The sequence below is a fragment of the Bombina bombina genome, chromosome 2 (assembly GCF_027579735.1).
Source record: "Bombina bombina isolate aBomBom1 chromosome 2, aBomBom1.pri, whole genome shotgun sequence".
Taxonomy (NCBI): Eukaryota; Metazoa; Chordata; class Amphibia; order Anura; family Bombinatoridae; genus Bombina; species Bombina bombina.
Window position 1 is genome coordinate 795422261 of NC_069500.1, and position 24750 is coordinate 795447010.

At 41.6% G+C, this 24750-nt stretch overlaps 1 protein-coding gene across 1 annotated transcript in view; it reads right to left on the reverse strand.

The window, feature by feature from the left end:
- The window catches only part of UPF1 (UPF1 RNA helicase and ATPase), a 526107-nt gene that overhangs the window by 22668 nt on the left and 478689 nt on the right, over window positions 1-24750 (reverse strand). Inside the window, 2 exon segments of the mRNA XM_053700065.1 lie at window positions 9864-9986; window positions 10439-10659. Coding sequence (XP_053556040.1) covers window positions 9867-9986; window positions 10439-10659 — 341 coding nt within the window. The 3' untranslated portion in view covers window positions 9864-9866.

The window sequence follows — 24750 nt, forward strand, 5'->3', positions numbered from 1 at the left end:
TTGAAAAAGATGCTACTAAATATATGGTGTGCATTCCTACACAGGACTTTGCTATATATATATATATATATATATATATATATATATATATATCCTCCGTGTGTGTCTGCACTCCCAATGCTGTGTAGTCATCAACCAGGGTGCAAAGTCAAACAAGTATACAGTCTATATCCAATAAAGGACTGTACTCACTGGATTTAGTTTCAGAAACCACAATAAAGGACCACAATAAAGATTTGAAGGTTTCTGAAACTAAATCCAGTGAGTGCAGTCCTTTATTGGATATAGACTATATATATATAAATTATGGGGAGGCGAAAAGTGAGTTTAAAATCCTCCACTAAATACAAAATATAGAGAAAATAACTCATTGTGTAAACCATTTACAAATCTAAACAAGTCAGAAGACTTGCTTTAAACCTAGAAACTCTCTGACTACACTGTTTCCAATGCAGCAAAGGAATCTGGGTAAGGTATGCAAATGAGGTTCACAATGACTCACCTTTTTACTTTTAGCCTGCTTTTTAAGACAGACTTCCCTTTATGCCATAGCACTACTGCATTACACAGCTTTTATGCTTAGCTAGGGTTAGTACAGTGACTCAGACCAATCCCAGGACAGCTGTTTCGTGGTTTTTGCCACTCATCAGCTGGGAGTAGGTTGAGTCACTGCTTGGTAAAGTTCATTTCTGGGGGAAATTCAACAATTAAAATTATGGGGAGGTGAAAAGTGAGTTTAAAATCCTCCACTAAATACAAAATAGAGAGAAAATAACGCATTGTGTAAACCATTTAAAAAGCAGGCTAAAAGTAAAAAGGTGAGTCGTTGTGAACCTCATTTGCATATCTTACCCAGATTCCTTTGCTGCATTGGAAACGGTGTAGTCAGAGTTTCTAGGTTTAAAGCAAGTCTTCTGACTTGTTTAGATTTGTAAATGGTTTACACAATGAGTTATTTTCTCTATATTATATATATATATATATATATATATATGTATATATATGAATGTATGTAGATGTATGTATATGCACGTATGTATACAGATAGGTGAAATATATGGAGATTGATATCTATATCTCTATCTATATATCATATATATATATATATATATATCATATATATATATATATATATATCATATATATATCATATATATATATATATATATATATCATATATATATCATATATATATATATATATATATCATATATATATCATATATATATCATATATATATATATATATATATATATATATATATATATATATATATATATATATATATATATATATATATATATATATATATATATATATATATATATATATATCTCAAACAGAATTTATGTTTACCTGATAAATTTCTTTCTCCTACGGTGTATCCGGTCCACGGCTTCATCCTTAGTTGTGGGATATTCTCAATCCCTACAGGAAGTGGCAAAGAGAGCACACAGCAGAGCTGTCCATATAGCTCCCCTCAGGCTCCGCCCCCCCAGTCATTCGACCGACGGTTAGGAGAAAAAGGAGAACCATAGGGTGCAGTGGTGACTGTAGTTTACAAAAATAAATTTAAACCTGACCAAGATGCCAGGGTGGGCCGTGGACCGGATACACCGTAGGAGAAAGAAATTTATCAGGTAAACATAAATTCTGTTTTCTCCTACATTGGTGTATCCGGTCCACGGCTTCATCCTTACTTGTGGGTACCAATACCAAAGCTTTAGGACACGGATGAAGGGAGGGAACAAGTCAGGTAACCTAAACGGAAGGCACCACTGCTTGCAAAACCTTTCTCCCAAAAATAGCCTCCGAAGAAGCAAAAGTATCGAATTTGTAAAATTTGGTAAATGTATGCAGTGAAGACCAAGTCGCTGCCTTAAAGATCTGTTCAACAGAAGCCTCATTCTTGAAAGCCCATGTGGAAGCCACAGCTCTAGTAGAGTGAGCTGTAATTCGTTCAGGAGGCTGCCTTCCAGCAGTCTCATAAGTCAATCGGATGATGCTTTTCAGCCAGAAAGACAGAGAGGTCGCAGTCGCTTTTTGACCTCTCCTCTTGCCAGAATAGACGACAAACAAGGACGATGTTTGTCTGAAGTCTTTAGTTGCTTTTAGATAAAACTTCAAAGCACGAACCACATCAAGGTTGTGTAACAGACGTTCCTTGTTAGAAACTGGATTAGAAACATACAATGCCCAGCACCTGTAGAGTCCTGCAATATGTTGTGACCTTTCAAACTTTCCCCACTGTTAAGTGACCCTTGTTATATTCATCAATACACTCGCTTTTAGACACTTCATTTACTTAAGTCCATAAATTCTGGGATAAACACACAACTGAGCTTACCATCCGGGACCCATCCCCATCGCTAGACAACCCGAATATCACCTGTGGTTTGTCTCGGGGACTCCACTCACTCGCAGATGCCCGGCTCTCTCAGCGTCCTGTGTCTCGAATCCCTCTTCCGTGTCGGCGGTTGTGTCCCAGTGCGTGCTTCAGTCACATGGCTAACAGTGGGGGCGTGGTGGCCAGGTATCCTTGCTCTCCGTGAGTGCTCTCTTCCGATCACTTCATATGTTCCAAATGTAAAGAAATAGAGGCACCTCCACGATTATGCAGTTTAAAAGTCTTTTATTCAGCAGATGGTAAATACTGTTGTTTACAGATCAAACAGCTTGGGTTGAAAGATCATGGGTGATTCCCAGGGACCCACTGACGCGTTTCGGCTCGCTGGCCATAATCGTAGTGTGGTCATTTAGCCTACCTCGGCTCATTTTAAATGTACAGGCTGTCGCCCATTGGTTAAAACCAAAACCTGGGAATTAACCCTTGACTCTCAATGTGCTTAGCTTGTTATTATTGTGCTTATCATATCAATTGTTCTGTACCTTGCAATACTTCCTATTATTCCCTTCATAGGACCAAATTATGTTACATGATATATACATTTACAATACTTGTTTCTATATACATTCGTATTTACCATTATTCAGGACAATTATTTAGGTTAAATTCCTGTTTATCTATTAATGGATTCCTCATAAAAGGGACACTTTCGCAAATTAAATCACAAAAATGTATCAAATAATAAAGAACTAAAGAGAGATGATATTAACTTATATAGGACCTTTTGTCAAGTTCATTTTTAGATAGTTGACCACTAAATATTTTATGTGTAATTTATAACTATATTGACATCATTGTATACAAAATTTATTTCTTAACAACAATACGCTTCCCAAAAAGTTTTTCCATTCCATAACCATAGATACCTTTCTGGATGCACAGACCCAGGACTACTGCCAAAAATTGATTAAATCATATTCAGAACTGAGTCCTTGTGGCATCCTAGTCCTTAGTCTGTGCATCCAGAAAACCTCTCTCTTTGCTAGGATTGAATCTCTATCACCTCCTCTTGTACCTGTTTTTACAGATTCAATAATGGTCCATCTCAAAGTGTTACTACTCTTATTGTGATGGTTTTTAAAATGAAGTACCAATGGTGTCGTTAATTTCCCTAACTTAATGTTAGATAAGTGCTCTCTTATTCTGTATCTTACTTCACGTGTAGTGAGTCCAGTGTACTGTACCTCACATTCAGTACACGTTAATAGGTATATAGAGTACGTGGCCCTACAGTTAGTGCAGCCTCTAAATTCAAAGGTTTCTCCTGTTACACTACTTCTAAAACCTTGTCTCCTCTCCAATTTCTCACATGCCTTACAATGCAGGTTACTACATCTAAAAACTCCTGTGTGTTCTAACCATGAACTTCTTCTGTTGGATTCTGATTTTATTTGGGTGGGGGCTATTCGATTCCCTATTGATAGTCCTTTCCTAAAGGAAAATCTACATTTTTTGGGGTTTATATCCTCCAGGCCATCATCTGCCTTAAGTAAAAAAAGATTGTCTCTTATAATCTGACAAATCTGTTCATATTGATTACTATACTGAGTAACAAATGTTACTATTTTGTCTTTTCCTTCTTTTTCAATCTTTTTATTATAGTTCAGAAATTTTGACCTATCTTGATCATCAATTGATTTTCTTACCAAATCTATATCACTTTGGTTATAACCTCTTGATCTCAACCTTTTAGGAAACTTGGTAGTTTCACTAGTGGTTGGAGTATTTCATCCAACCACTGTGAAAGATGTTCAAATACAGAATTGATGCCACTTAAGTGCAATGCCCCTCGGTCTTAGCACCGCTAGAAGGGACCCTAGCACCTTTGTGAAAATTCTGGGAGCAGTGGCCAATCCGAAGGGAAGGGCTACGAATTGGTAATGCTTGTCCAGAAAGGCAAACCTCAGGAACTGATAGTGATCTTTGTGGATAGGAATATGCAGGTATGCATCCTTTAAGTCCACGGTAGTCATATATTGACCCTCCTGAATCATTGGTAAAATTGTCCGAATGGTTTACATTTTGAATGATGGAACTCTGATGAATTTGTTTAGGATTTTTAAATCCAGGATTGGCCTGAAAGTTACTTCCTTTTTGGGAACTACAAACAGGTTTGAGTAAAAACCCAGTCCTTGTTCTGCTGTTGGAACTGGGTGTATCACTCCCCTTTTTATAAGGTCTTCTACGCAACGTAAGAATGCCTGTCTCTTTATCTGGTCTAAAGATAAGCGAGACATGGGGAAGCTTCCCCTTGGAGGAAGGTCCTTGAATTCCAGAAGATACCCCTGAGAGACAATTTCTAACGCCCAGGGGTCCGGAACATCTCTTGCCCAAGCCTGAGCAAAGAGAGAAAGTCTGCCCCCTACTAGATCCGGTCCCGGATCGGGGGCTATCCTTTCATGCTGTCTTGGTAGCAGCAGCAGGCTTCTTGGCCTGTTTACCCTTGTTCCAGCCTTGCAATGGTTTCCATGCTGGTTTGGGCTGGGATGCGTTACCCTCTTGCCTAGTGGCTGTAGAGGTAGAAGCAGGTCCGTTCCTGAAATTGCGAAAGGAATGGCCCTTTCCCCCAGTGATATCTGAAATAATTTCTGGCCCGAATAGGGTCTTACCCTTGAAAGGAATATTAAGCAATTTTGTTTTGGACGACACATCCGCCGACCAAGATTTTAGCCAAAGCGCTCTGCGCGTCACGATTGCAAAACCAGAATTTTTCGCCGCTAATTTAGCTACCTGAAAAGCGGCATCTGTAATGAAAGAATTAGCCAACTTCAGGGCGTGAATTCTGTCCATGACTTCATCATAAGAAGTCTCCTTCTGGAGCGAATTTTCTAGTTCCTCAAACCAAAAAGCCGCTGCAGTGGTTACAGGAATAATGCAAGAAATTGGTTGAAGAAAACCTTGTTGAACAAAAATTTTCTTAAGTAAACCTTCTAATTTTTTATCCATAGGATCTTTGAAAGCGCAACTGTCTTCTATTGGTATAGTCGTGCGCTTAGCTAGTGTTGAAACTGCCCCCTCTACCTTAGGGACCGTCTGCCACGCGTCCCTCCTTGGGTCAACAATGGGGAACATTTTCTTAAATATGGGGGGGGGGGGGACAAAAGGTACACCTGGTTTCTCCCACTCCCTAGACACGATATCCGCCACCCTCTTAGGTAGCGGAAACGCATCAGTGTGTACTGGGACCTCTAAGAATTTGTCCATTTTACACAATTTTTCTGGGACCACAAAACGGTCACAATCATCAAGTGTAGCTAGGACCTCCTTAAGCAGGGCGCGGAGGTGTTCTAACTTAAATTTAAATGCTATGGTATCTGGCTCTGCCTGCTGAGAAACCTTTCCTGTATCAGAAATTTCTCCCTCAGACAGGCCCTCCCTCACCGCCAAGTCAGATTGATGTGAGGGTACTACAGATAAATTATCCGCTGCGTCTGCTTGCTCATTTTCTGCATTTAAAACTGAGCTATCACGCTTTCTTGGAAAAGCTGGCAGTTTGGATAAAAATGCTGCGAGAGAATTATCCATTACTGCTGCTAATTGTTGCAAGGTAATAGGAATTGGTGCGCTAGATGTACTGGGCATCGCTTGCGCGGGCATAGCTGGTGTTGACACAGAAGGAGAGGATAGCGGACTATCCTCACTACCTTCAGCTAAAGAATCATCTTGGGCTACATCCCTAAGCGTGACTGTACGGTCCTTAAGCTGTTCGGACGCTATAGCACACTTCACACAAATTTAATGGGGGCACCGCCTTGGCCTTTAAACATACAGAACAAAGGCTATCTGAAGGGTCAGACATGTTTGACAGACTTAGACAGCACTACAATGCATAAAAAATAACTTTTGAAAAAAACGTTACTGTGTCTTTAAATAATAAAAGTGCACACTTTATTACTAAAACATCAAATAACCATCAAATAAACATCCGATTTTAATGAAATTTTCACCACATTGTCATAATGCTTTGAAAAGATTGCACACACATTTTTAGACCAATTAACCCCTTAATGCCCAAACCGGAGCTAAGAACAGCAGTTAACCGGTTAGAAACACTACAGCACAATGCCACAGCCTCTACTGTGGCTTTTACCTTCCTTAGGGATTATTTGAGTAAGAAATAAGCCTCTTTGAAGTCCTTTCTGAAGTCTCTGGACTCACCACGTGAAGCTGCATGAACTGTGTAGCAAAAACAACTGCGCAACTGAGGTGCGAAAAGGAGGCCCCCTCCCTCTTGATTCCAGAGTGGTGGGGCCTTTTTGACTAGGTTAGGTGTCTAAATAAGTGCCAGGCGCCAAAATAAACCCCAAAAGTGTTTTAAAAGTCTCAAAAACACCCTATTCATACTGAATCATGCTAATAAAGCAATCGATTAAGCCCACAATAGTGTCAACCAGCTTTGAGCCCTTACCAGTAATTTAAGCCATCATTTTATACAGAGTCTGAGAAAAATGGCTTACCTATCCATGAGGGGATTTCTGACAGTCTTCTAGCATTACTTGGTCTTGTTAGAAAAATGACTGATCATACCTGAAGCAGTTAAGCCTGCAAACTGTTCCCCCCAACTGAAGTTCTCCGGTATTCAACAGTCCTGCGTGGGAACAGCAATGGATTTTAGTTACTGGTGCTAAAATCATATTCCTCTCAGCAGAAATCTTCATCACTTTCTGCTTCAGAGTAAATAGTACAAGCCGGCACTATTTCAAAATAACAAACTTTTGATAGAAGAAATAAAAACTACAAATCTAACACCACAAACTCTTTACCCTCCCGTGGAGATGCTACTTGTTTAGAGCGGCAAAGAGAATGACTGGGGGGGCGGAGCCTGAGGGGAGCTATATGGACTGCTGTGTGCTCTTTGCCACTTCCTGTAGGGATTGAGAATATCCCACAAGGATGAAGCCGTGGACCAGATACACCAATGTAGGAGAAATATATATATATATATATATATATATATATATATATATATATACACATACACAGATATACACATATTCATTTACCTAATTTGTGAGCTAGACTTCATAAATTTACCAAATATATTTAAATAAGTATTCATGCATATAAGTCACCTTGTTCAAAATGAGGTATACATAGGCTCTAACATAGATATATATATTTATATTATATCTCTCTATGTTAGAGCCTATGTATACCTCATTTTGAACAAGGTGACTTATATGCACAAATAAGCCATAAAGACATGAATACTTATTTAAATATATTTGGTAAATTTATGAAGTCTAGCTCACAAATTAGGTAAATGAATATGTGTATATCTGTGTGTGTGTATATATATATATATATATATATATATATATATATATGTTTGTATGATATATGAAAAATGAATTCTAAGAAGAATAAATATAAGAGTTACACAAGTTCACTTTTATAGCACAACTCACAATCGCCATCTTGTGGTGAATTAGTGAAAGTACAACCAGCTATACTTAACATTGAGTGAATTATTTCCAAAATCTAATTAGCATCCCTCCAATCACAGCACTACAGATCCTCACACATCTGTTAATGGCTGTTAGAGATTAGGGCAGAGTTATAGCTCAGGATAAATTTGATCACTGAGCATTCACAGGACACACTGGGTTGCATGAAAGAAGGTGGGTACGCTGTCCAATTTTTCTCTGAAATAGAATATTGAATCCTGGTTGTACCCATTCTATATTTTTGATATCCTTGGAAATTAATGCCTGTTTTTCCAGTGGACTAAAATTTTGTGGGACTGGATGCAGGGGAAACACACAGCTTGACTAGTGATAACCCAGGGCTTGGAGGAGCAAACATTTGGGGAAGTATAAAAAGTCATTAATTATATATAAGCAAATGAATTTAAGGTCCTTATTAAGATTTGTATTAAATGATTATAGGCCCAACTTTTATATGTACTTATCCCTATAGTCTAATGTATTTTGTCTAGGAATCTAATTCAGCTACTAATATCAGAAAATCTTGTTACATAGTGTTCACTTAATTCAGTTTATTGTAAGAACAACCCTGGTGTTATGTTTAAGTATATTTTATTTTAGTAGTTTTATATTCCTTAAAGTTGAGACTTGTTGAGGCATTAGAGAGGTTTTTATGTATTTCTTTGGCTGTAGATATACAATCTGAATCTGACTGATTGCATTGTATTTTTAAGTTACCAAAACCTAATTTTAATGATAACATTGGCTAAGATTGTATTAAATAACTGTTGTTAGTAACACATATTGCATAATTGGTTAATGTTGATTTAATTTTACCTCGTTATAGACTTCACTGTTAGATTTATACCCATAGCATTAAAGCAAAGTGTAGTAGTATATTTTATTTCATATTGTATCAGAGTTTGTTTTGTTTATAATTAAATGGTATATTGCTTGTTAATATCTTGTTTAATGTATAATAAATCTTTATATATTTTTCCAAACTGAATCCTCTTTACTCCACAAATATAAGACAGAAATACCGACCTGGGCAGAGGTGATAGCCAGAATTCAGCTGGTATACTCAATGTATGAGTCAGCAGCATTTGTACAGGATACAGGGACTACATTTCAGAAAGTCTGGTTTTACTGGATATTAGAAAGCAGTAGGAGACCTGAGCAGAGTATTACATAGTGGGGTCAGAGGACAGAGATAGATGATAATTCCCTGTCAAGGGGAGAGAAATTAGAGGAAGTGGTGACTGGCAGGCTTGATCAAACTTCATATGAATAAAGTTGGATGAGCAAGCAACTATTAGATACTATAGCGATAAACAGTACAGTAACAAAGCATGATTTAATGTTTTTTATGTCTTTTCTTATGTTGTTTTTAATGTTTGAGTTATACTTCGTTATTGACCCCCACATCACTGTCATCCCTGCAGAATGCAGAACATTGTATTAAGAGTAAAGGGAACAGTAAGGGGTAAATTATTTAAAATGTGACACTCCTTCATACGATATATTATAGGTGGAAGGAACATCATATGAAAGTAAACAGCAGAGGGGTATTCTTGAAGTCTGCCAGACAGAAAATGAGAAACATTATCTAGAGACTCATAAGAGACTTAACAAATGAGGACTTATCCCATCTGGGAAATATATGTTTACCAGTGGTATACATATGCAAATAGGATTTTGATGTATGATGTATTTCCATTGTAACCTGTATGTGGATTTGCTGAAGATGAAGGTGGAGGAGTGTTAATAAAAATTATTTCAACTAAAATGAATCTTAAACTATTTTGTTTGGGAACTAGTCTTTATGCCATTTAGTCACTTTATATTGTAAAATGTTGCATTCAAGTGCCCTTAAAAGCATTACCAGGTAAATAGTCTTGCTGTACAAAACAAAGGCAAGCTCAAGTTAAGGCATCCAACAAACAGTTGTAAGGAATTACTCAAACTTTTGAAGTTGAGCAAAGAATAAAAATTAAAAAAATAATGATGACCTGTACGTAAATACTTACACTCTAGTACTGTGACAATCCAGTCACACCCCCATGTTGATATGCACGCTCGCCCTGGTATGTAGAATCCTGCGATAACGCAACATCAATCTGAGATTTAAACTCATCACCAAGGTAGCTATCCTAAAAGGCAAGGAACAGTGTAATGAATAGACTATAATGTAAGAATATACTACAAAACCCCCAGTGTCTAGTACTGCAGAAGTGGAAACATTTGATTGAAGTCTTATCCCCACTGTTTTAAACTATGGTGGCAGGAAATATGGGACTTCAACTGACACCACTGGGCAATAAGGGAATGTAAAGCAGTGTGTTGTAGCCTCTCTGAGATATACTGTCAATCTAAACTAAAATGGTAGAGATGTTCCAGCAGGACTATGGTTTGGGGAAGCCTGATGTATAGGGATGGCAGTTGAAAATGTTCACTATAAAGAACCATTAGGACAAAATTCTGAAATAAGAGGGATCTAGTGCACCTCCAGAAAATAAAAAGCAAGTTATAAAGATGTAGAAATGCACCAAACGCCAACGCTAAAAATGTCTCGACCCACAAGCAGTAAACATTGGGATCTTACCTGTGATAATTCAGGTTGGGACAGTCCTGGCTGACTCATTTGAGACGGCTGACTCATTGATATATAACCCTGGGTTAGAGGGCCTTGAGAAAATGGCTGAGACACAACATCTTGACTGGCCTGACTATTTGGCATGTTTCCTTGGCTCATACCAGGAAGTCCAATGCCCCGTTGTTTCTGGCGGCCACCTCGAACAGTTTTTCCTTTAGGCATACCACGCCCTAGAGGTACAAACATGTTGCACGATTAGTTTTTGCACAAAGTAAATATACATAAATTATGTGAAACACAAAAAGAACGTTAGAAATATTTTACATAAGATTCAAATACTATAAGCAGTATTTTTGATACATGCTTTTTGGTTGTAAAAAGCAATTTATGCTTACCGGATAAAGTAACAGAATTTATGTTTACCTGATAAATTACTTTCTCCAACGGTGTGTCCGGTCCACGGCGTCATCCTTACTTGTGGGATATTCTCCTCCCCAACAGGAAATGGCAAAGAGCCCAGCAAAGCTGGCCACATGATCCCTCCTAGGCTCCGCCTACCCCAGTCATTCGACCGACGTTAAGGAGGAATATTTGCATAGGAGAAACCATATGTTACCGTGGTGACTGTAGTTAAAGAAAATAAATTATCAGACCTGATTAAAAAAACCAGGGCGGGCCGTGGACCGGACACACCGTTGGAGAAAGTAATTTATCAGGTAAACATAAATTCTGTTTTCTCCAACATAGGTGTGTCCGGTCCACGGCGTCATCCTTACTTGTGGGAACCAATACCAAAGCTTTAGGACACGGATGAAGGGAGGGAGCAAATCAGGTCACCTAAATGGAAGGCACCACGGCTTGCAAAACCTTTCTCCCAAAAATAGCCTCAGAAGAAGCAAAAGTATCAAACTTGTAAAATTTGGTAAAAGTGTGCAGTGAAGACCAAGTCGCTGCCCTACATATCTGATCAACAGAAGCCTCGTTCTTGAAGGCCCATGTGGAAGCCACAGCCCTAGTGGAATGAGCTGTGATTCTTTCGGGAGGCTGCCGTCCGGCAGTCTCGTAAGCCAATCTGATGATGCTTTTAATCCAAAAAGAGAGAGAGGTAGAAGTTGCTTTTTGACCTCTCCTTTTACCAGAATAAACAACAAACAAGGAAGATGTTTGTCTAAAATCCTTTGTAGCATCTAAATAGAATTTTAGAGCGCGAACAACATCCAAATTGTGCAACAAACGTTCCTTCTTTGAAACTGGTTTCGGACACAGAGAAGGTACGATAATCTCCTGGTTAATGTTTTTGTTAGAAACAACTTTTGGAAGAAAACCAGGTTTAGTACGTAAAACCACCTTATCTGCATGGAACACCAGATAAGGAGGAGAACACTGCAGAGCAGATAATTCTGAGACTCTTCTAGCAGAAGAGATTGCAACCAAAAACAAAACTTTCCAAGATAATGTCTTAATATCAACGGAATGTAAGGGTTCAAACGGAACCCCCTGAAGAACTGAAAGAACTAAATTGAGACTCCAAGGAGGAGTCAAAGGTTTGTAAACAGGCTTAATTCTAACCAGAGCCTGAACAAAGGCTTGAACATCTGGCACGGCTGCCAGCTTTTTGTGAAGTAACACAGACAAGGCAGAAATCTGTCCCTTCAGGGAACTTGCAGATAATCCTTTTTCCAATCCTTCTTGAAGGAAGGATAGAATCTTAGGAATCTTAACCTTGTCCCAAGGGAATCCTTTAGATTCACACCAACAGATATATTTTTTCCAAATTTTGTGGTAAATCTTTCTAGTTACAGGCTTTCTGGCCTGAACAAGAGTATCGATAACAGAATCTGAGAACCCTCGCTTCGATAAGATCAAGCGTTCAATCTCCAAGCAGTCAGCTGGAGTGAAACCAGGTTCGGATGTTCGAACGGACCCTGAACAAGAAGGTCTCGTCTCAAAGGTAGCTTCCAAGGTGGAGCCGATGACATATTCACCAGATCTGCATACCAAGTCCTGCGTGGCCACGCAGGAGCTATCAAGATCACCGACGCCCTCTCCTGATTGATCCTGGCTACCAGCCTGGGGATGAGAGGGAACGGCGGGAACACATAAGCTAGTTTGAAGGTCCAAGGTGCTACTAGTGCATCCACTAGAGCCGCCTTGGGATCCCTGGATCTGGACCCGTAGCAAGGAACTTTGAAGTTCTGACGAGAGGCCATCAGATCCATGTCTGGAATGCCCCACAGCTGAGTGACTTGGGCAAAGATTTCCGGATGGAGTTCCCACTCCCCCGGATGCAATGTCTGACGACTCAGAAAATCCGCTTCCCAATTTTCCACTCCTGGGATGTGGATAGCGGACAGGTGGCAGGAGTGAGACTCCGCCCATAGAATGATTTTGGTCACTTCTTCCATCGCTAGGGAACTCCTTGTTCCCCCCTGATGGTTGATGTACGCAACAGTTGTCATGTTGTCTGATTGAAACCGTATGAACTTGGCCCTCGCTAGCTGAGGCCAAGCCTTGAGAGCATTGAATATCGCTCTCAGTTCCAGAATATTTATCGGTAGGAGAGATTCTTCCCGAGACCAAAGACCCTGAGCTTTCAGGGATCCCCAGATCGCGCCCCAGCCCATCAGACTGGCGTCGGTCGTAACAATGACCCACTCTGGTCTGCGGAATGTCATCCATCGTGACAGGTTGTCCAGGGACAGCCACCAACGGAGTGAGTCTCTGGTCCTCTGATTTACTTGTATCTTCGGAGACAAGTCTGTATAATCCCCATTCCACTGACTGAGCATGCACAGTTGTAATGGTCTTAGATGAATGCGCGCAAAAGGAACTATGTCCATAGCCGCTACCATCAACCCGATCACTTCCATGCACTGAGCTATGGAAGGAAGAGGAACGGAATGAAGTATCCGACAAGAGTCTAGAAGCTTTGTTTTTCTGGCCTCTGTCAGAAATATCCTCATTTCTAAGGAGTCTATTATTGTTCCCAAGAAGGAAACCCTTGTTGACGGAGATAGAGAACTCTTTTCCACGTTCACTTTCCATCCGTGAGATCTGAGAAAGGCCAGGACGATGTCCGTGTGAGCCTTTGCTTGAGGAAGGGACGACGCTTGAATCAGAATGTCGTCCAAGTAAGGTACTACAGCAATGCCCCTTGGCCTTAGCACAGCTAGAAGGGACCCTAGTACCTTTGTGAAAATCCTTGGAGCAGTGGCTAATCCGAAAGGAAGCGCCACAAACTGGTAATGCTTGTCCAGGAATGCGAACCTTAGGAACCGATGATGTTCCTTGTGGATAGGAATATGTAGATACGCATCCTTTAAATCCACCGTGGTCATGAATTGACCTTCCTGGATGGAAGGAAGAATAGTTCTTGAACGATGGAACCTTGAGAAACTTGTTTAAGATCTTGAGATCTAAGATTGGTCTGAACGTTCCCTCTTTTTTGGGAACTATGAACAGATTGGAGTAGAACCCCATCCCTTGTTCTCTGAATGGAACAGGATGAATCACTCCCATTTTTAACAGGTCTTCTACACAATGTAAGAATGCCTGTCTTTTTATATGGTCTGAAGACAACTGAGACCTGTGGAACCTCCCCCTTGGGGGAAGTCCCTTGAATTCCAGAAGATAACCTTGGGAGACTATTTCTAGCGCCCAAGGATCCAGAACATCTCTTGCCCAAGCCTGAGCGAAGAGAGAGAGTCTGCCCCCCACCAGATCCGGTCCCGGATCTGGGGCCAACATTTCATGCTGTCTTGGTAGCAGTGGCAGGTTTCTTGGCCTGCTTACCCTTGTTCCAGCCTTGCATTGGTCTCCAAGCTGGCTTGGCTTGAGAAGTATTACCCTCTTGCTTAGAGGACGTAGCACTTTGGGCTGGTCCGTTTCTACGAAAGGGACGAAAATTAGGTTTATTTTTTGCCTTGAAAGGCCGATCCTGAGGAAGGGCGTGGCCCTTACCCCCAGTGACATCAGAGATAATCTCTTTCAAGTCAGGGCCAAACAGCGTTTTCCCCTTGAAAGGAATGTTAAGTAGCTTGTTCTTGGAAGACGCATCAGCCGACCAAGATTTCAACCAAAGCGCTCTGCGCGCCACAATAGCAAACCCAGAATTCTTAGCCGCTAACCTAGCCAATTGCAAAGTGGCGTCTAGGGTGAAAGAATTAGCCAATTTGAGAGCATTGATTCTGTCCATAATCTCCTCATAAGGAGGAGAATCACTATCGACCGCCTTTATCAGCTCATCGAACCAGAAACATGCGGCTGTAGCGACAGGGACAATGCATGCAATTGGTTGTAGAAGGTAACCCTGCTGAACAAACATCTTTTTAAGCAAACCTTCTAATTTTTTATCCATAGGATCTTTGAAAGCACAACTATCCTCTATGGGTATAGTGGTGCGTTTGTTTAAAGTGGAAACCGCTCCCTCGACCTTGGGGACTGTCTGCCATAAGTCCTTTCTGGGGTCGACCAAAGGAAACAATTTTTTAAATATGGGGGGAGGGACGAAAGGAATACCGGGCCTTTCCCATTCTTTATTAACAATGTCCGCCACCCGCTTAGGTATAGGAAAAGCTTCTGGGAGCCCCGGCACCTCTAGGAACTTGTCCATTTTACATAGTTTCTCTGGGATGACCAACTTGTCACAATCATCCAGAGTGGATAATACCTCCTTAAGCAGAATGCGGAGATGTTCCAACTTAAATTTAAATGCAATCACATCAGGTTCAGCCTGTTGAGAAATGTTCCCTGAATCAGTAATTTCTCCCTCAGACAAAACCTCCCTGGCCCCATCAGACTGGGTTAGGGGCCCTTCAGAGATATTAGTATCAGCGTTGCCATGCTCTTCAGTATCTAAAACAGAGCAGCCGCGCTTACGCTGACAAGTGTTCATTTGGGCTAAAATGTTTTTGACAGAATTATCCATTACAGCCGTTAATTGTTGCATAGTAAGGAGTATTGGCGCGCTAGATGTACTAGGGGCCTCCTGAGTGGGCAAGACTCGTGTAGACGAAGGAGGGAATGATGCAGTACCATGCTTACTCCCCTCACTTGAGGAATCATCTTGGGCATCATTGTCATTATCACATAAATCACATTTATTTAAATGAATAGGAATTCTGGCTTCCCCACATTCAGAACACAGTCTATCTGGTAGTTCAGACATGTTAAACAGGCATAAACTTGATAACAAAGTACAAAAACGTTTTAAAATAAAACCGTTACTGTCACTTTAAATTTTAAACTGAACACACTTTATTACTGCAATTGCGAAAAAACATGAAGGAATTGTACAAAATTCACCAAATTTTCACCACAGTGTCTTAAAGCCTTAAAAGTATTGCACACCAAATTTGGAAGCTTTAACCCTTAAAATAACGGAACCGGAGCCGTTTTAAACTTTAACCCCTTTACAGTCCCTGGTATCTGCTTTGCTGAGACCCAACCAAGCCCAAAGGGGAATACGATACCAAATGACGCCTTCAGAAAGTCTTTTCTAGGTATCAGAGCTCCTCACACATGCGACTGCATGCCATGCCTCTCAAAAACAAGTGCGCCACACCGGCGCGAAAATGAGGCTCTGCTTATGCTTTGGGAAAGTCCCTAAGTAATAAGGTGTCTAATCCAGTGCCTGCCGATATTCTTATATCAAAATACCCAGATAAAATGATTCCTCAAGGCTAAATATGTGTTAATAATGAATCGATTTAGCCCAGAAAAGTCTACAGTCTTAATAAGCCCTTGTGAAGCCCTTATTTATGATCGTAATAAACATGGCTTACCGGATCCCATAGGGAAAATGACAGCTTCCAGCATTACATCGTCTTGTTAGAATGTGTCATACCTCAAGCAGCAAGAGACTGCATACTGTTCCCCCAACTGAAGTTAGTAGCTCTCAACAGTCCTGTGTGGAACAGCCATGGATTTTAGTTACGGTTGCTAAAATCATTTTCCTCATACAAACAGAAATCTTCATCTCTTTTCTGTTTCTGAGTAAATAGTACATACCAGCACTATTTCAAAATAACAAACTCTTGATTGAATAATAAAAACTACAGTTAAACACTAAAAAACTCTAAGCCATCTCCGTGGAGATGTTGCCTGTACAACGGCAAAGAGAATGACTGGGGTAGGCGGAGCCTAGGAGGGATCATGTGGCCAGCTTTGCTGGGCTCTTTGCCATTTCCTGTTGGGGAGGAGAATATCCCACAAGTAAGGATGACGCCGTGGACCGGACACACCTATGTTGGAGAAAATTTATTTCATGGTGGTGAGAGTCCACAATCCATTACTCATGGGAATTACTCTTCTCTACCTCTAGGAGGTGGTAAAGATTCCCAAAAACCAAGAGCCCTATAAAAGCCCTCCAACCTCACCTATACCTCAGTCTAAATATATAGCCAAGCAAAGTGAGGTAAGAAAAAGTAATAAGCCATAAAAAGGAGCAGGGAAAAGATGTGTTTAAAAAAAAATAAAAAAAAATGTAACCCTAAATATATAAGGATGGGGTCTTGTTGACTCACCACCATGAAAGAAATTAATTTATCAGGTAAGCATAAAATGTTTTCTTCCATCCAGGTGGTGAGAGTCCATGGCCCATTACCCATGGTATCTAATACCCAAGCTATGGGGTCCATGAGTAATAAAGCGAATATTTTAAAAACATATTTTTTTTCCCCTGGGAAATACACAACCCCAATAAAACAAAATGTATGCTTACCTGATAAATGTATTTATTTCTAGTCCACGGAATCAATTATAGTTGGGAATATCACTCCTGGCCAGCAGGAGATGGCACAGAGCACCACAGCAAAGCAGTTAAGTATCACTTCCCTTCCCACAACCCCCAGTCATTCGACCGAAGGAAAAGGAGAGAAAGGAAAAAACACAAGGCGTAGAGGTGCCTGAGGTTTAGACAAAAAAAAAACAAATTATGCTTATCAGATCACGGCTTCATTCCTGGCCACCAGGAGGCAGCAAAGACACCCCAGCCAAAGGCTTAAATACCTCCCCCACTCCCCTCATCCCCCAGTCATTCTGCAGATGGAACAAGAAACAGTAGGAGAAATATCAGGGTATAAATAGTGCCAGAAGAACAAAAACATAATATTTTGATCTGCCCAACGGAGAAGCGTACCCTACTCTGAGGGCATCACACAGGGCCGCCATCAGGGGGTGACAGGGGTGACTCCTGTCAGGGGCCTAATGGGCCAGGGGGGCCCCATGAGGCAAAAACTAAAAAAAAAAAAAATTTTTTTTTTTTTTTACATTTTGGTAGCCGCCAGTGGGTACTACAGCAGAGTGCTAATTGAGCATGTTATTACAATTTTGAATTCACAGAATTATTTTTGTTTGCACATTTACAAATATGATTCTTTAAAAAGTGATCTCTTAATGTCTGCAATTTTTTTATCATGCATGTCACACACTGTTGATTTAGGGGATGCAAGGTGCATAAATGTTTCCTCCTGTGAGTGTTTCTGTGGGTGTCTGTGTTTATGTCTGTGCTTTGGTTTGTGTCTATGAGTATGTATGTATGTATTTTTTTTCAGTGGGTCTCTCTGTGAGGGTGGGTGTCTAAGTCTTTGTGCATTTTCTGTGGATGTCTGAGCTTTTCTATGGGCGTCTCTGTGAGGGTATGTGTATGTTTGTCTTTCTGTATTTTCTCTGGATGCCACTATGAGGGTGAGTGCGTATGTCTGTGTTTTCTGTGGATGTCTCTGTGAGGGTGTGTGTTTTCTGTGGGTGTCTCTGTGAGGGTGTGTGCATGTCTTTGTGTGTTTTCTGTGGATGTCTCAGTGAGGGTGTGTGTATGTATGTCTTTCAGTGTTTTATGTGGTTGTCTCTCTGTGTGTGTATGTCTTTGTGTGTTTTCTGTGGGTGTCTGTGTGTGTTTATGTCTTTGTGTGTTTTCTGAGGCCGTCTGTCGGTGTTTTCTTGGGTGTATGTGCAAGTTTGAGTTTGTGTCCATTGTCTTTTCCTTTTTAGGACATTTTGACCTTACTACTGATTATTCACATCTTTCTACAGACTTTAGGACTAACGAGACCTTTCCGGAAGTCACCAATCCACCATTTAACCTTTAAATTTTTGTTTAGGCAGTTCAGGGCCCTTCTTTTCAGCCACTGCATGCTGTTATCATTTAGTTGGCATCTTCCTTTACAAAAAGATAATCAGAACTCCATATTTTGTTTTCTAAATCTCTTTTTTTTTATATAACAAAACTGTAGTTTACCTCATTACTTGTCAGGTCAATGTAAACAAGTGCTGAGTGTGTTTGTGCGTTTCTTTGCATGTCTGCTAAAGTGTCTATATGTGAATCCTTATGTGTGAGTGTTTCAGTGTATGAGTGTGTCTGTGTGTGTGTGTATGTTACTACCTTTACAACATTTCCAAGTTTAAATAGACACTTAAGAATAAAGTGCATATACGTTTTAGTAACATGGTCAAAAATTGCACGTGTCAAAGTTGGGGGGGGGGGCCTGATCAATGGTTAAGTCAGGGGCCCCAAAATTTCTAGTGGCGGCCCTGGCACCACAGCCTGCAAAACCTTTCTCCCAAAAGATGCTTCAGCCGAAGCAAAAACGTAAAATTTGTAAAATTTTGAAAAGGTATGTAAGGAGGACCAGGTAGCCGCCTTACAAATCTGTTCCATAGAGGCCTTATTCTTGAAGGCCCAAAAGGAAGCCACTGCTCTGGTTGAATGAGCCTTAATCCTCTGATGAGGCTTATGTCCCGCTGTTTTATATGCTAAGCGAATAAGGAAGTGTACGAGTCTTTCTGCCCCTTACGCTTCCCAGAATAGACAAACAAAGAAGAAGTCTGCCTGAACTCCTTAGTAGCTTGAAGAGAGAACTTCAAGGCCCGAACCACATCCAAATTTTGAAGCAACTGCTCCTTTGAAGAGAAAGGGTTAGGACACAAGGAAGGAACCACAATCTCCTGATTGATGTTGCGATCTGAAACAACCTTAGGAAGAAAACCTAAGCCAGTACGAAGAACAGCCTTATCAGTATGGAATACTAGGTAAGGTGGCTCACATTGCAAGGCAGCCATCTCAAATACTCTGCATACCGAAGCAATAGCCAGTAAAGAGAGAGAACCTTCCAAGATAGCAATTTAATATCAAGGCCGTGCATAGGCTCAAACGGAGCCCTCTGCAAAACCTTAAGAACAAGAATTAAACTCTGAGGAGCACTAGACCAAAACACAGGCCTGATTCTAGTCAGAGCCTGAACAAAAGACTGGATGTCCGGAAGCTCAGCGAGCCTCTTGTGCAGTAAAACAGATAGGGCCGAAATCTGTCCCTTAAGGGAGCTAGCTGAAAGGCCCTTCTCCAGACCATCCTGGAGAAAGGAAAGAATCCTGGATACCCTGACCTTATGCCATGGGAATCCACGCTCTTCACACCAGAAAAAGTAGGTCCTTCACACCTTATGACAGATGGGACGAGTAACCGGCTTACGATCTTGAATGAGAGTATCAATAACTCTCTCAGAGAAACCTCTCTTGGCTAGGACTAAGCGTCCAATCTCCACACAGTCTCAGAAACTCTAGATTTTGATGAACAAAAACAGAATTTATGCTTACCTGATAAATTACTTTCTCCAACGGTGTGTCCGGTCCACGGCGTCATCCTTACTTGTGGGATATTCTCTTCCCCAACAGGAAATGGCAAAGAGCCCAGCAAAGCTGGTCACATGATCCCCCCTAGGCTCCGCCTTCCCCAGTCATTCGACCGACGTAAAGGAGGAATATGCATAGGAGAAATCATATGATACCGTGGTGACTGTAGTTAGAGAAAATAATTCATCAGACCTGATTAAAAAACCAGGGCGGGCCGTGGACCGGACACACCGTTGGAGAAAGTAATTTATCAGGTAAGCATAAATTCTGTTTTCTCCAACATAGGTGTGTCCGGTCCACGGCGTCATCCTTACTTGTGGGAACCAATACCAAAGCTTTAGGACACGGATGATGGGAGGGAGCAAATCAGGTCGCCTAGATGGAAGGCACCACGGCTTGCAAAACCTTTCTCCCAAAAATAGCCTCAGATGAAGCAAAAGTATCAAATTTGTAGAATTTGGTAAAAGTGTGCAGTGAAGACCAAGTCGCTGCCTTACATATCTGATCAACAGAAGCCTCGTTCTTGAAGGCCCATGTGGAAGCCACGGCCCTAGTGGAGTGAGCTGTGATTCTTTCAGGAGGCTGCCGTCCGGCAGTCTCATAAGCCAATCGGATAATGCTTTTAAGCCAGAAAGAGAGAGAGGTAGAAGTTGCTTTTTGACCTCTCCTTTTACCAGAACAAACAACAAACAAAGAAGATGTTTGTCTGAAATCCTTTGTAGCTTCTAAGTAGAATTTTAGAGCACGAACTACATCCAAATTGTGCAATAAACGTTCCTTCTTTGAAACTGGATTAGGACACAAAGAAGGCACGACTATCTCCTGGTTAATATTTTTGTTAGAAACAACTTTCGGAAGAAAACCAGGTTTAGTACGCAAAACCACCTTATCTGCATGGAACACCAGATATGGAGGAGAACACTGCAGAGCAGATAACTCTGAAACTCTTCTTGCAGAAGAAATTGCAAACAAAAACAAAACTTTCCAAGATAATAACTTTATATCAACGGAATGTAGGGGTTCAAACGGAACCCCCTGAAGAACTGAAAGAACTAAATTGAGACTCCAAGGAGGAGTCAAAGGTTTGTAAACAGGCTTGATTCTAACCAGAGCCTGAACAAAAGCTTGAACATCTGGCACAGCCGCCAGCATTTTGTGAAGTAAAACAGATAAAGCAGAAAACAGAATTTATGTTTACCTGATAAATTTCTTTCTCCAACGGTGTGTCCGGTCCACGGCGTCATCCTTACTTGTGGGATATTCTCTTCCCCAACAGGAAATGGCAAAGAGCCCAGCAAAGCTGGTCACATGATCCCTCCTAGGCTCCGCCTACCCCAGTCATTCGACCGACGTTAAGGAGGAATAATAGCATAGGAGAAACCATATGGTACCGTGGTGACTGTAGTTAAAGAAAATAAATTATCAGACCTGATTAAAAAACCAGGGCGGGCCGTGGACCGGACACACCGTTGGAGAAAGAAATTTATCAGGTAAACATAAATTCTGTTTTCTCCAACATAGGTGTGTCCGGTCCACGGCGTCATCCTTACTTGTGGGAACCAATACCAAAGCTTTAGGACACGGATGAAGGGAGGGAGCAAATCAGGTCACCTAAATGGAAGGCACCACGGCTTGCAAAACCTTTCTCCCAAAAATAGCCTCAGAAGAAGCAAAAGTATCAAACTTGTAAAATTTGGTAAAAGTGTGCAGTGAAGACCAAGTCGCTGCCCTACATATCTGATCAACAGAAGCCTCGTTCTTGAAGGCCCATGTGGAAGCCACAGCCCTAGTGGAATGAGCCGTGATTCTTTCGGGAGGCTGCCGTCCGGCAGTCTCGTAAGCCAATCTGATGATGCTTTTAATCCAAAAAGAGAGAGAGGTAGAAGTTGCTTTTTGACCTCTCCTTTTACCTGAATAAACAACAAACAGGGAAGATGTTTGTCTAAAATCCTTTGTAGCATCTAAATAGAATTTTAGAGCGCGAACAACATCCAAATTGTGCAACAAGCGTTCCTTCTTTGAAACTGGTTTCGGACACAGAGAAGGTACGATAATCTCCTGGTTAATGTTTTTGTTAGAAACAACTTTTGGAAGAAAACCAGGTTTAGTACGTAAAACCACCTTATCTGCATGGAACACCAGATAAGGAGGAGAACACTGCAGAGCAGATAATTCTGAAACTCTTCTAGCAGAAGAAATTGCAACTAAAAACAAAACTTTCCAAGATAATAACTTAATATCAACGGAATGTAAGGGTTCAAACGGAACCCCCTGAAGAACTGAAAGAACTAAATTGAGACTCCAAGGAGGAGTCAAAGGTTTGTAAACAGGCTTGATTCTAACCAGAGCCTGAACAAAGGCTTGAACATCTGGCACAGCTGCCAGTTTTTTGTGAAGTAACACCGACAAGGCAGAAATCTGTCCCTTCAGGGAACTTGCCGATAATCCTTTTTCCAATCCTTCTTGAAGGAAGGATAGAATCCTAGGAATCTTAACCTTGTCCCAAGGGAATCCTTTAGATTCACACCAACAGATATATTTTTTCCAAATTTTATGGTAAATCTTTCTAGTTACAGGCTTTCTGGCCTGAACAAGAGTATCGATAACAGAATCTGAGAAACCTCGCTTCGATAAAATCAAGCGTTCAATCTCCAAGCAGTCAGCTGGAGTGAAACCAGATTCGGATGTTCGAACGGACCCTGAACAAGAAGGTCTCGTCTCAAAGGTAGCTTCCAAGGTGGAGCCGATGACATATTCACCAGATCTGCATACCAAGTCCTGCGTGGCCACGCAGGAGCTATCAAGATCACCGACGCCCTCTCCTGATTGATCCTGGCTACCAGCCTGGGGATGAGAGGAAACGGCGGGAACACATAAGCTAGTTTGAAGGTCCAAGGTGCTACTAGTGCATCCACTAGAGCCGCCTTGGGATCCCTGGATCTGGACCCGTAGCAAGGAACTTTGAAGTTCTGACGAGAGGCCATCAGATCCATGTCTGGAATGCCCCAAAGTTGAGTGACTTGGGCAAAGATTTCCGGATGGAGTTCCCACTCCCCCGGATGCAATGTCTGACGACTCAGAAAATCCGCTTCCCAATTTTCCACTCCCGGGATGTGGATAGCAGACAGGTGGCAGGAGTGAGACTCCGCCCATAGAATGATCTTGGTCACTTCTTCCATCGCTAGGGAACTCCTTGTTCCCCCCTGATGGTTGATATACGCAACAGTCGTCATGTTGTCTGATTGAAACCGTATGAACTTGGTCCTCGCTAGCTGAGGCCAAGCCTTGAGAGCATTGAATATCGCTCTCAGTTCCAGAATATTTATCGGTAGAAGAGATTCTTCCCGAGACCAAAGACCCTGAGCTTTCAGGGATCCCCAGACCGCGCCCCAGCCCATCAGACTGGCGTCGGTCGTGACAATGACCCACTCTGGTCTGTGGAATGTCATCCCTCGTGACAGGTTGTCCAGGGACAGCCACCAACGGAGTGAGTCTCTGGTCCTCTGATTTACTTGTATCTTTGGAGACAAGTCTGTATAGTCCCCATTCCACTGACTGAGCATGCACAGTTGTAACGGTCTTAGATGAATGCGCGCAAAAGGAACTATGTCCATTGCCGCTACCATCAACCCGATCACTTCCATGCACTGAGCTACGGAAGGAAGAGGAACGGAATGAAGTATTCGACAAGAGTCCAGGAGCTTTGTCTTTCTGGCCTCTGTTAGAAAAATCCTCATTTCTGAGGAGTCTATAATTGTTCCCAAGAAGGGAACCCTTGTTGACGGGGATAGAGAACTCTTTTCCACGTTCACTTTCCAGCCGTGCGATCTGAGAAAGGCCAGGACGATGTCCGTGTGAGCCTTTGCTCGAGGGAGGGACGACGCTTGAATTAGAATGTCGTCCAGGTAAGGTACTACTGCAATGCCCCTTGGTCTTAGCACAGCTAGAAGGGACCCTAGTACCTTTGTGAAAATCCTTGGAGCAGTGGCTAATCCGAAAGGAAGCGCCACGAACTGGTAATGTTTGTCCAGGAATGCAAACCTTAGGAACCGATGATGTTCCTTGTGGATAGGAATATGTAGATACGCATCCTTTAAATCCACCGTGGTCATGAATTGACCTTCCTGGATGGAAGGAAGGATAGTTCGAATGGTTTCCATCTTGAAAGATGGGACCTTGAGAAATTTGTTTAAGATCTTGAGATCTAGGATTGGTCTGAATGTTCCCTCTTTTTTGGGAACTATGAACAGATTGGAGTAGAACCCCATCCCTTGTTCTCTCAATGGAACAGGATGAATCACTCCCATTTTTAACAGGTCTTCTACGCAAAGTAAGAACGCCTGTCTTTTTATGTGGTCTGAAGACAACTGAGACCTGTGGAACCTTCCCCTTGGGGGAAGTCCCTTGAATTCCAGAAGATAACCCTGGGAGACTATTTCTAGCGCCCAAGGATCCAGAACATCTCTTGCCCAAGCCTGAGCGAAGAGAGAGAGTCTGCCCCCCACCAGATCCGGTCCCGGATCGGGGGCCGATATTTCATGCTGTCTTGGTAGCAGTGGCAGGTTTCTTTGCCTGCTTTCCCTTGTTCCAGCCTTGCATTGGTCTCCAAGCTGGCTTGGCCTGAGAAGTATTACCTTCTTGCTTAGAGGACGTAGCACCTTGGGCTGGTCCGTTTTTACGAAAGGGACGAAAAT